The sequence below is a fragment of the Mirounga angustirostris genome, unplaced genomic scaffold (assembly GCF_029215605.1).
Source record: "Mirounga angustirostris isolate CCGP_5_RB_7025 unplaced genomic scaffold, mMirAng1.0.hap1 SCAF_6, whole genome shotgun sequence".
Taxonomy (NCBI): Eukaryota; Metazoa; Chordata; class Mammalia; order Carnivora; family Phocidae; genus Mirounga; species Mirounga angustirostris.
In genome coordinates this window covers 3,301,779-3,313,952 of record NW_026991714.1, presented here as the reverse complement: position 1 = coordinate 3,313,952, position 12,174 = coordinate 3,301,779, and the positions used below count along the sequence as shown (strand labels likewise).

The window sequence follows — 12,174 nt, the reverse complement described above, 5'->3', positions numbered from 1 at the left end:
ACGGTATGGTACTGGCACAAAAACAGGCACATAGATCAATGGAACAGAATAGAGAGCCCAGAAATGGACCCTCAACTCTATGGTCAACTCATCTTTGACAAAGCAGGAAAGAATGTCCAATGGAAAAAAGACAATCTCTTCAACAAATGGTGTTGGGAAAATTGGACAGCCACATGCAGAAGAACGAAAGTGGATCATTTCCTTACACCACACACAAAAACAGACTCCAAATGGTTGAAAGACCTCAATGTGAGACAGGAGTCCATCAAAATCCTAAAGGAGAACACAGGCAGCAACCTCTTCGACCTCAGCCGCAGCAACTTCTTCCTAGAAACATCGCCAAAGGCAAGGGAAGCAAGGGCAAAAATGAACTATTGGGACTTCATCAAGATAAAAAGCTTTTGCAAAGCAAAGGAAACAGTCAACAAAACCAAAAGACCCCTGACAGAATGGGAGAAGATATTTGCAAATGACATATCAGATGAAGGGCTAGTGTCCAAAATCTATAAAGAACTCATCAAACTCAACACCCAAAGAACAAAGAATCCAATCAAGAAATGGGCAGAAGACATGAACAGACATTTTCCCAAAGAGGACATCCAAATGGCCAACAGACACATGAAAAAGTGGTCAATATCGCTCGGCATCAGGGAAATCCAAATCAAAACCTCAGAGAGATACCACCTCACACCAGTCAGAATGGCTAAAATTAACAAGTCAGGAACGGACAGATGTTGGCGGGGATGCGGAGAAAGGGGAACCCTCCTACACTGTTGGTGGGTATGCAAGCTGGTGCAACCACTCTGGAAAACAGTATGGAGGTTCCTCAAAAAGTTGAACATAGAGCTACCATATGATCCCGCAATTGCACTACTGGGTATTTACCCCAAAGATACAAAAGTAGGGATCTGAAAGGGTACGTGCACCCCGATGTTTATAGCAGCAATGTCCACAATAGCCAAACTGTGGAAAGAGCCAAGATGTCCATCAACAGATGAATGGATAAGAAGAAGTGGTATATATATACTATGGAATATTATGCAGCCACCAAAAGGAATGAGATCTTGCCATTTGCAACGATGTGGATGGAACTGGAGGGTATTATGTTGAGTGAAATAAGTCAAACAGAGAAAGACATGTATCATATGACCTCACTGATATGAGAAAATCTTAATCGCAGGAAACAAACTGAGGGTTGCTGGAGTGGGGGGTGGGGTGAGAGGGAGGGGGTGACTGGGTAATAGACACTGGGTAGGGTATGTGCTCTGGTAAGTGCTGTGAATTGTGCAAGACTGTTGAATCTCAGATCTGTACCTCTGAAGCAAATAATGCAATATATGTTAAGAAAAAAAAAAAAAAGGACGCCTGGGTGCCTCAGTTGGTTGAGCGACTGCCTTCGGCTCAGGTCATGATCCTGGAGTCCCAGGATCGGGTCCTGCATTGGGCACCCTGCTCGGCGGGGAGTCTGCTTCTCCCTCTGACCCTCCTCCCTCTCATGCTCTCTGTCTCTCATTCTCTCTCTCTCAAATAAATAAATAAAATCTTTAAAAAAAAAAGAAGAAGAAGAAGGTAGCAGGAGGGGAAGAATGAAGGGGGGAAATCGGAGCGGTAGACGAACCATGAGAGATGATGGACTTTGAAAAACAAACTGAGGGTTCTAGAGGGGAGGTGGGTGGGAGGATGGCTTAGCCTGGTGATGGGTATTGAGGAGGGCACATTCTGCATGGAGCACTGGATGTTATGCACAAACAATGAATCATGGAACACTACATCTAAAACTAATGATGTAATGTATGGGGATTAACATAAGAATAAAAAAAATAAAAAAAATAAAAATAAGAAAAAAACACTGCACTGAAAGCTCTGAAAAAAAAAAAAAAAGTACTCAATTCAAAAACTGCCTTACCCTCAGCAAGAACAACAGGGTCACCGAACACAAGACTGCCCCCACCCCACCCCTGGTGCAGTGATTCCAGAGGCCGAGAACCAGAGGTCTTGCTGTCACCAGAAGGGTAGACCCAATCTGGAACTCCACAGGGAGGGCCCGTGTCCAGGGAGTTTGTAGGAAACAATAGCAGTCAGTGGCAGAAATCAAAGGTCAACATGACCGCTGCCTACAGCTGCAATTCCAGTTGAGGCAAAGAATAGAGCCACTGAAGTTTCGTAGACGTCAGGGAAGTGAGTCAGCCATGGTGGACCTCGAGCTCTCACGTATTCCTAGAGATGTGGAAGGTTGCACACATACTAAGCAGAAAGTGAAGCGGGTCACAGTTCTCTGCTCTTCCCTGGCCAGACATGAAGCTTTTTGCAAACAAAGTAGAAGTCAGGGCAGATTTGTAAGCTGCTTGAATGGTAAATGTGCACTCCAATCCACACATGTTCCCTCAACAAAAGGTGTGAGCCTTACCCGTTTAAGGTGCTGCTAAAACACAAATTTAACCTAGTGAATCTGAAGATGTAATTGGCTTTATCAAATCATTCATGGACCGGGCAGCATCCCATATAGGAAGTAGAGGTGGGAGTGACTCTGAGGAAGGTGGGAAAGAGGAAGAAAGAGAAGAGGGGAGGGAGGGAGGGAGGGAGGGAGGGAGGGAGGAAAACAAGAAGGGAGGAGAGAAAAAGATCTTCTTGCAGTGACCACTTTGCAATGTAGACAATGATCTAAGATTTACATTGTACATCTGGAACTAATGTAATGTTATATACCAATTGTCATTTTGATGAAAAAACAAAGTGAGCAGGGCAAACTGCAGGGCAGCCAGAATCCACAGAATTAGTCCAGGCAGGTAATAAAACAAACAAAGCAACTTTATTCAAAGAGACTCTAACTAGAAACAAAACCAATAACCATCAAAGAGTGGATGAATTAAAAAAAAAAAAAGATGGTATATTCATACATGGAATCGATTGAGCAATAAGAAGGAATGTGGGATGACCTAACAACCATATGCTAGGTGGGGAAAAAGCACGTAGATACAAAGAGTATATACAGATGATTTCATTTTAATACAAATATTAGAAAAGACAAATCTAAGCTTAATCATATCATTAAGCATACCAGTAGTTTTAAGGATGCCCAGTTGGCGGTTTAGCTGCACATGAGGACAGGGGTATCCAGGTAATGGAATGTGCTGTACCTTGATTGTGGTCTTGCTTACATAGGTGTATACATTTGTCAAAATGAATGGAACTCCACACTTAAAACAGATACATTTTATTGCAAGTAAATTACATACCTATAAAGTTGATTCAAAAATTCCAAAAAGAAACAAAATATTGTACCCAGTACAAAGGACATAGACAGACTGAAGAAGTAGATATGGTCCCTCCAGGCAGGTGGGTGCAGCCCTGACTGTTCCCTCGCCCACCAATTCACAAGTGTGTATGCCTGTCTTGTGTTCAGTGCTCGACAAGTATTACTTGGATTAGTGAATGAAACTTAAAGGAAAAGAACTCCAGACAGGTGTCTGAGATAGCACTACCCTTTGGGGGGTTTGTTTTCCATATACATCCCTTGCCTTGATCCGGTCCTTATCCTGGGGACCAGCTCCCTTGTGCCTTTTTATTAACCATTCAGTGACACGTCTGCCCCACTGCCCTGCAGACGTTGCCTGCTCACTGTTTCTCTCTTCATGTTTAGAATAAGTTGGAGAGGGATGGCTCATTGTATTTTTCAAGTAAGTATGGCAGGGAGCAAAGTTGCATTTTTCCTTAAGAGTTAGGGAGAAAATGAGGGAGCTAAAGGAATGTGGGATTTCTGGGCCAAACAAGAAACACTGGAACAAGAAGGGAAATGTCAATCCTTCAAATACTACAACCATGTCAGGAATGAACATTATGAAGAAAGACTATCAACATGACAGTGAATCTAACTTGGATATGGTTTGTTTGGGTTTGATTTTCACTGAGCATGTATTACACACAGGAAACGCACCTTCATCATGATCATTGTCCCAAAAGAGCTTGCACATAGGAAGGGGAAGAAAGACCTAGGTAACTGTGTGCAGGGTAGAAGTGAGGTGCACATAGAGCAGAGATGAAGGGCTTACCACCCACGGATCAGGGAACACCCTGGAGGATGAGAATCAGAATGGGCTTCAAAAGTAAAGGACTATTGGGTGCCTGGGTGGCTCAGTTGGTTAAGCGACTGCCTTCGGCTCAGATCATGATCCTGGAGTCCCTGGATCGAGTCCCGCATCGGGCTCCCTACTCGGCAGGGAGTCTGCTTTGCCCTCTGACCCTATCCCCTCTCATGTGTTCTCTCTCATTCTCTCTCTCTCAAAATAAATAAATAAAATCTTTAAAAAAAAAAAAAGTAGAGGACTATTGAACAGATGGAGATTACAAGGAAGGGATTCTATATAGAGTTACAGAACTAAATTAGTTTATGTGAACAATGATTATAAAACAGAAACAAGAAAAAAATTAAATAGAGGGAAAAAAGAATGTTATCATCACTCTGTGGTCCTAGGTTCCTGGGCCACTGGGGAGGGTGTGATGAGGCAGCTCACGGGATGTCTTGATAGGAGCTGTGGAAAAGAAATGGGAGATATTGGGTGCACTGGAGGTGGTAAGTGAGGATGAGGGGAGTGTCAGGAGACAGAAGCTAAGAGAGGTAAAAATGGAATGTGAAATAAGATACGGGGAAGAAAGGAGGAAACACAAAGAACTCACCAGCGCTTCTTAAACCACAATGCAAGGACTATCAGAAGCATTAGGGGCACTATCACGGCCAACAGGATCAAGTACAAGGAAAGGTGGTGTCCTGTGGGTATTGGAAAGACACACCGATGTCATTTTCCACCCACTGTCAGTTCTACTCTGTCCACTGATTTCCTCCCAAGTCAACATATGCATTGGGTATGAGGGCCATCTTCAACCGGCCTTGTCACGGTATTCTCACACCTTCTCAGAGAGGGGCACCTCATCTCTCCCTAAGTCTCTTACATCTGAGCGCCCTTCGTGTTCCATCGTTCCATCCCTACATTCTTGAAGTCACTTGTATTCATTCCTTCCTGATACTGTGCTCACATAATTCTGGTGTCAGGATACCTTCCTCTGCCCTAACCTCTAGGCTCAACAACCACCTTCGCACACCTACAGACCCAATCTTACTCACCCCAGTACAGAATGATGTCCTGGTTTCCTAGACTGCTGTGTCTCACCCGGCAGGACAGGCCGGCCGCCTCCTCAGCTTCCATGTCCAGGGTCACTCGGAGATACCACGTTCCATCAGCATGGGGCAGGACGTCGCCTCGCTGGGTGCCCTGCTGCTCCTGCTCACCCCGCATCCACATCACCCACACAGGCTTTGGGTAGAAGCCGGAGACATGGCACACCAGCAGCAGACGGCCGGGACCGGGACTGGGGCCAGTGGACAGCCAGGCCTCTGGCCTCACTGCAGAGGGCATGAGAGGTATTCAGATAGGGACTCTAACACAAAGCTTAGGGGTCGTTGACCATACCCATATGCATGTATTATCTTCCCTTGGGAAACTTGTACCCAGCAAACCCTATCTGTCTTGAATTCTTCCTTGTCCCGACTTTGAAAAGGACGGTGGGAAGGGGCAAGACTTGTATAGAAAAATCTTAGAGGAATGGGCTGTACCAACCTTGCCTCTTGTAATCCACCTTCGAGGCATCAAAGAGACCCAAGGCAAATCGGGGACAGGTGTTTGTGAGGAGCTTGTGCACAATTTCCTTGATGCCTTCGTACTGGTTCATGAGATCACAGGCACTCTGGGCTCTGCTGTCCCCCTCTGGAGCTGGCACCCATGACATGTTTTGGAAACTCAGGAAATCTGATCCTTCATAAGCTGCCTCTAAGAAGACTTTTGCAATCTCACTGGAATGTAGCTCACAGCCAGCTGTCATCTGTACTTCAAAAGGATCTAGGAAGAAGGAAGAAGAAGAAGAAGTAGAGATTTGTGAAAAAAAAATGAGAGAAACAATATAAGAACTTTATTGAAAAGTGGATCAAGGGGATGCCTGGGTGGCTCAGTCGGTTGAGCGTCTGCCTTCGGCTCAGGTCATGATCTCAGGGTCCTGGGATTGAGCCCCATGTCGGGCTCCCTGCTCAGCGGAGAACCTGCTTCTCTCTCTCCCTCTGCCTGCCACTACTCCCCCTGCTCGTGCTCTCTATCTTTCTGCCAAATAAATAAATAAAATCTTTTTTAAAAAGTGGAGCAAGAAAATTTTATGGGGGCGTAGGGGTAAACTAAAGATGTATTTGATCAGCAATAAGGAAGAGAATTGATGGGATGGGGAAGGGGCCATAAGGGAGACAAGCCAAGAATCAAGAATTTGACTTGAAGAAGTCGGGGAAATGATAGGTGAGTCACAGGTTGGAGGGTGAGGGTGGGGGGTAGGAGCGCATGTGAAGGAGCTGCAATTACAGCTCTCCAGGGCACATGACACAGGCCATAATGGTTGTTGGGTTGTGGACATAGACCTTGGAAGGTACTGAATGGAGAAAGAGACCAAAGTTTAAGGGAATCAGGTGCAGAGGTGGACAATTGTGTGTCTCCATGTTTTACCATAGAAGGGAGAACACTGGGGAAAGATAAAAATGCACAAGAAAAAAAGGAGTCAGAAGAAGCAAGAGTCTAGGAAATCTTGAGGAGTCAACATATGGAATGACCCCCAAGAAGTTTATGCATGAAGATTTTTATGGAGGGACAGGAATAACGACAGTAGCCCAGAATGATATGAGGATGTTTCCCACAAACAGAAGAACCTTCTGAGGGATTCCCTTAATTGAGTAGATTGAACTTACATCCAAAGTGCAGTTGACTGGCATATTCTTCAGTCTCCCGAGTTAATCCAATGAAGTAGACACGGAACAGCAGCTCCAGATCTATCAGCTCCTTGTCGCTGAAGTTGCCCTTAGACCAGGTGTGCAGGAAAATGATCGTGCCAGACTCACTGTCCCAGCCATGAGTCTGCACATCACCCAGCCAACCTGAGCCTTGATGTTGTGCCCAGGAGTGGTTGGCAAAGGATGAGATCTGGATGATGTGGAACTGGATGTGTTCCTGAGTGGCTGAGGGTAGTGGAGGGGTAGAGGGTCAGGTAGTTTAAGGGGAAAAGGAGGCAAGCAGGAAGGAGAAGATGGAAAGTGAACCAGTTACGAGAGAGATGAGAGACAGAGAAAGAGGGAGGAAGAGAGAGAGGGAGAGACATAGAGAGAAGCAGGGAAGGAGGAAGAGAAAGACAGGAGGAGAGAGAGAAAGAAAGGGACGGAGGGAAGAAGGGGGAGAGAGAGGGAGAGACAGAGAGACAGAGAGAAAGAGGGAAGGAGGGAGAGAAAGCCAGGGAGAGAGAGAGGGAGAGAGAGGGACAGAGAGAGAAGAAATGAGAGAAGCGGGGAGGGATAGAGACAAGTTATGACTAGGTTAATGATGGCATTTCCCTCACCCGGGGCCCCATACTCTTTTCAAGGGGTAAGCCTTACCAGGAGACAGGAACCCTCAGGGTGTGAGCACTCTGGTGACCTGAGAATCATGATCTGTCTAGGGAAAGGTGAGCACATCCCGCCCGGATCAGGGAGTGGGCAGCCGGCAGAGCTCTTACCTTCTGCACTGTCAGCCCCCGGGAGAAGAGCAGCCAGCAGGACGAGTTCCAGAGATAGTATGTCACTTGCAGACATTTCTCAACTTCCCTCTGTTCTCAGCAAACCTGCCCCTCAGTGTTTCTGTTCTGACTTCCTTCTTCACCAACTGCTAATTGAAACAAAAGACTATCTGCTGCTCCTTCAACCTCCAGCTTCCTACGCGTGCTCTCATTTCCCCTCCAGCTCGGACCAAGACTGTCCTTCTGGCTTGCTTCCTGCTGCTCTCCTCGTCCTCAGCCTCCCCTTCTGGATTCCCTCCTCGAAGTTGTGTGTGACAATGGAAGGTCTCTGCACCTCTTGGAGACTCATGTCTCACCACTACAACAAAAAACAGAAACTGCATGGTGTCGCCAAGCCCTGCTTGTTCTAACAGATCAGAGTCCCAGTTTCTCCACCAGCTCTGCCTCAGTGTCCCCTCCTCCTCCCATCTGGACACTCCATCCTCCTCTTCCCTTTTTCAGTATCTTCAAAGCCTCCTCTTTCCTATCTCACCCTGTATCCTTCCACCTGTCTCCTTCCCTGATTCTCGCTGGCTCCTTTGTAAATGGGAGGATTTGCGTTCTCAGGTCTACTGCCATCTCCCAGGCACCTGCATAAACCACAGCTGGTTCGCCGCTATCCTTAGAGATGAAAGCGTGGCCACCCCAGAGTGCATAGGACCATCAACAATACAAAGCATATGCCCTCCTCTTGAGTTTAATTTGTATATTCCCTCACTAAAAAGTCCCTCAACACATGCTTGGTACCAAGTATCTTAGTAGGTATGTGAACATACAGAGATGGACAAGTGTATTTAAACCAAGAATTGAAATACATTGTGATAATTGCTGTTTCAGTGTCTAGCATCCCGGACACAAGGACAACAATCTCCAGAGAGGCATTCTGACCACCTGGCCCCTGGAGTGTCCATGATTTGAAGTCTTGAGTGGAGGCTGCGCTTTTCAACCTGAGGGTGTGGTGGACAACGTGTACAGCGATGGATTGCGGGGAGGAGGGGTCAGAGGTACAGCTTTTCACAGAGACACATGCAAGGGAAGGCTTGGAACTTTCTCACTGTTGGTAAGTGTTGTGATCTGATGAAAATACGTTGTCAGAGGGGCACCTGGGTGGCTCAGTCGTTAGGCGTCTGCCTTCGGCTCAGGTCATGATCCCAGGGTCCTGGGATCGAGCCCCGCATCGGGCTCCCTGCTCAGCAGGAGGCCTGCTTCTCCCTCTCCCTCTGCCTCTCTCCCTGCTCATGCTCTCTCTCTCTGTCTCTGTGTCTCAAATGAATAAATAAAAAATCTTTTAAAAAAAATAAATAAATAAAAATAAAATATATATACAGTGAGGGGCGCCTGGGTGGCTCAGTCGTTAGGTGTCTGCCTTCGGCTCAGGTCATGATCCCGGGGTCCTGGGATCGAGTCCCGCATCAGGCTCCCTGCTCAGCGGAAGGCCTGCTTCTCCCTCTCCCACTCCCCCTGCTTGTGTTCCCTCTCTCGCTGTGTCTCTCTCTGTCAAATAAATAAAATCTTTAAAAAAAAAAAATACATTGTCAGAAGAGAGTGGCATTTGTTAATGTTCAAAAATATGTGTGTCGCCCATTTGAGAAGTGCCTGGTGATTTGTCGATGGTTCTGACTGGTTAACGTGTGTGAATACATGAGTTCCGATCTTTTAAAGACCAAGCCATATGTTATTATAGTGCCCTTTAATAACTTCCAGAACTCACCGAGTGCAGGGGACACTTACTTAAATCCTGTTTGCAGCCATTTCTCTTTCATGTTCGTCAGCATTAATAATGAGGCTGGAGGTCACAGTCAGTGAGCTCTTTCTATTACGGCCACAGATACGGGGCGATTTCTCTGTGCCAAAAACTCCTCCAAGAACCACCAACCACGATTCCAGCCCCCCCGCCCCAGATCTTGCACACGCCCCAGATCCCATCACTGCCCGAATCTTCTTGTCGATGGCAACCTGCAGTGTTAGGAAGCTACAGCCCGCACAATGCTGTGTGGTTATCACAGTCCGCTGTAGGAAACACACAGCCCTCCCGCTCCCTCACAGGGGGGTTAAGGCCACGGAGATCCAGGCAGTGGAATGTGTGGCGCTGCAGACACAGGCCACCTGCGGGGCTCTGAGCACCTGGCTCTGCAGAGCTCGGGAGAGCCACCGCCTTGGCTGGCAGCCCCAAGACAGAGGCTGCGTGTGGTGTGCTGGTGTGAGAAGGCAAGCCTCTAAGATCCTCAAGTTGACTCATGACTGCAACCCAACCCAGCCCTACTGGCTAGTATTATGGAGCCTGTAGAACCAGGTAACTAGCATTCTTTCCCCCTCCTAAGCTCAGAACCAAATGAGGTAGAGATATAAAGCATAAGATTATCAATCAAATTGTCAGCTTCACTTCTGATAAAGCTTCTGGAGAATTTCCGTTACATGTGTAATCCAAGTAATTTTGCTGGCATTGAACTCCAGATGAAGTGGGCTTATTGTTATAAACTGATTATTTGTGTCCCCCCCACCACCAAAATTCATATACTGAAGCCCTAACACCAACCCCCCCCCCCGACCCTGAGTGGTTCTATTTGAAGATGGGAATTCTTTTTTTTTTTTTTTTGTAGTTTTTAATTTTATTATGTTATGTTAGTCACCATACAATACATCATTGGTTTTTTTTTTTTTTTGTAAAGATTTTATTTATTTATTTATTTGAGAGAGAGAGAAACAGCATGAAAGGGGATAGGGTCAGAGGGAGAAGCAGGCTCCCCGCCGAGCCGGGAGCCCGATGCGGGGCTCGATCCCAGGACCCTGGGATCATGACCTGAGCTGAAGGCGGTCGCTTAACCAACTGAGCCACCCAGGCGCCCAATAAATACATCATTGGTTTTTGATGTAGTGATCCACGATCCATTGTTTTCATATAACACCCAGTGCTCCATGCAGTATGTGCCCTCCTTAATACCCATCACCGGGCTAACCAATCCCCCCTCCCCCCTCCCCTCTAAAACCCTGTTTGTTTCTCAGGTCCATAGCCTCTCATAGTTCATCTCTCCCTCCAATCCCCCCCCCCCATTTTCCCCTTCCTTCTCCTAATGTCCTCCATGTTATTCCTTATGTTCCACAAATAAGTGAAACCATATGATAATTGACTTTCCCTGCTTGACTTATTTCACTTAGCATAATCTCCTCCAGTCCCATCCATGTTGATGTAAAAATTGGGTATTCATCTTTTCTGATGGCTGAGTAATATTCCATTGTGTATATGGACCACATCTTCTTTATCCATTCATCTGTTGAAGGGCATCTCGGCTCTTTCCACAGTTTGGCTATTGCGGACATTGCTGCTATGAACATTGGGGTGCATATGGCCCTTCTTTTCACTACATCTGTGTCTTTGGGGTAAATACCCAATAGCGCGATTGCTGGGTCATAGGGTAGCTCTATTTTTAAATTTTTGAGGAACCGCCACACTGTTTTCCAAAGTGGCTGTACCAACTTGCATTCCCACCAACAGTGTAAGAGGGTGAAGATGGGAACTCTTAAGAAGTAATCGTGGTTACACGAGTTACTAACAGGGGGGCCTTACAAGAAGAGATGACAGAGAATGAGCTCTCTCTCTCCCTCTCTCCCTGTCCCCAGGCACCAAGGAAAGGTCATGTGAGGAGCTACCAAGAAGGCAGCTGTCTACAAACCAGGAAGAGAGAATTCACTGGAAATCAAACTGTCTTGCACTTCTAGTCTCAAGATCTTGGAGAAGGTGACCATGGGGTTAGGCCTGCTCTGCCAGAGTCCACACAGGCTGGAGGAGACCAGGACAACCCTCTGGGCATGGGAAGAAGGCGTAGAGACCTATTTTTTACCCGGTTTCTCTCCTGGACTCATCCGTGATGCAATCCATGTGATTGCCACAGGAAAGAATACGGAGTGATGAAGGAAAGAAGTACGTGGGGAAATTCGGCCTCAGGGGAATGAGAAGAGCAGGTACACCAGGTTCACCTCCGTGGGTGATGCTTGCCCCTCAGAGAGACAGCTCTCCTCAGCTCCCCACTGTGAGCCCAGCTCACATGGTCTCACCCCTGCTCTGCCATCCCCTCCCTACCAAACCTCACCCTCTGCCCACTTCCCTGTTTGAGAAATCTTACTGCCCCCCACAACCACATGGCTTTTACTGCCCCTTTCATTTCCCCATGAACACACCTTCAGGTTATTCTCCCCTGCCTGGCTCCCAGCATCAGCCCTGTCTCTGTTCTGTGTCTTCCACAGGCCCCCCATCCACAGCACCGAGGGCAGGATAAGCCCCACAGGGGCACCTGCAGAATGCACTTGCTGCTGGTCTCTTTCCCCCACCATGACATGTCTGATGGAGAGAACCTGATGTTCTCTAATCTGGTTTCAACTTTAACTTTGTCTGACTTGGCCTGTGTTCACATTCATTTTTATTTACACAGCCTTTTCTTTCTCTCTTTTCTGGGTCTCATTTCTCACTTTTCTATCTTGTGTAAACATTGTTCTCTGTTTACCCTTCATCTGAGCTCCCAGCACCTCCTCTCGTTATCACCTCTCCTGCTTATCTCCTCATCCATT

At 46.9% G+C, this 12,174-nt stretch overlaps 1 protein-coding gene across 1 annotated transcript; it reads right to left on the bottom strand.

Moving 5' to 3' along the window:
- Window positions 1-3,198: 3,198 nt before the first annotated feature.
- Window positions 3,199-7,823, bottom strand: LOC123841797 (T-cell surface glycoprotein CD1c-like). The gene is made up of 6 exons (XM_045871300.3): window positions 7,573-7,823; window positions 6,776-7,042; window positions 5,613-5,891; window positions 5,120-5,398; window positions 4,675-4,765; window positions 3,199-4,529 (listed from the first exon to the last, which is right to left on the bottom strand). The coding sequence occupies exons 1-6, from the start codon at window positions 7,646-7,648 to the stop codon at window positions 4,508-4,510; spliced, it is 1,014 nt and encodes a 337-aa protein (XP_045727256.1). The 5' UTR covers window positions 7,649-7,823; the 3' UTR covers window positions 3,199-4,507.
- Window positions 7,824-12,174: the final 4,351 nt, after the last annotated feature.

Coding starts and splice junctions, on each gene's coding strand:
- LOC123841797 (XM_045871300.3), bottom strand. CDS start 7,648: ATGTCTGCAAGTGACATACTATCTCTGGAACTCGTCCTGCTGGCTGCT. Junction 5,399..5,612: donor GGTGGATTACAAGAGGCAAG/GTTGGTACAGCC, acceptor TGCCCTCTGCAG/TGAGGCCAGAGGCCTGGCTG. Junction 4,530..4,674: donor TTGTGGTTTAAGAAGCGCTG/GTGAGTTCTTTG, acceptor TCTTTTCCACAG/CTCCTATCAAGACATCCCGT.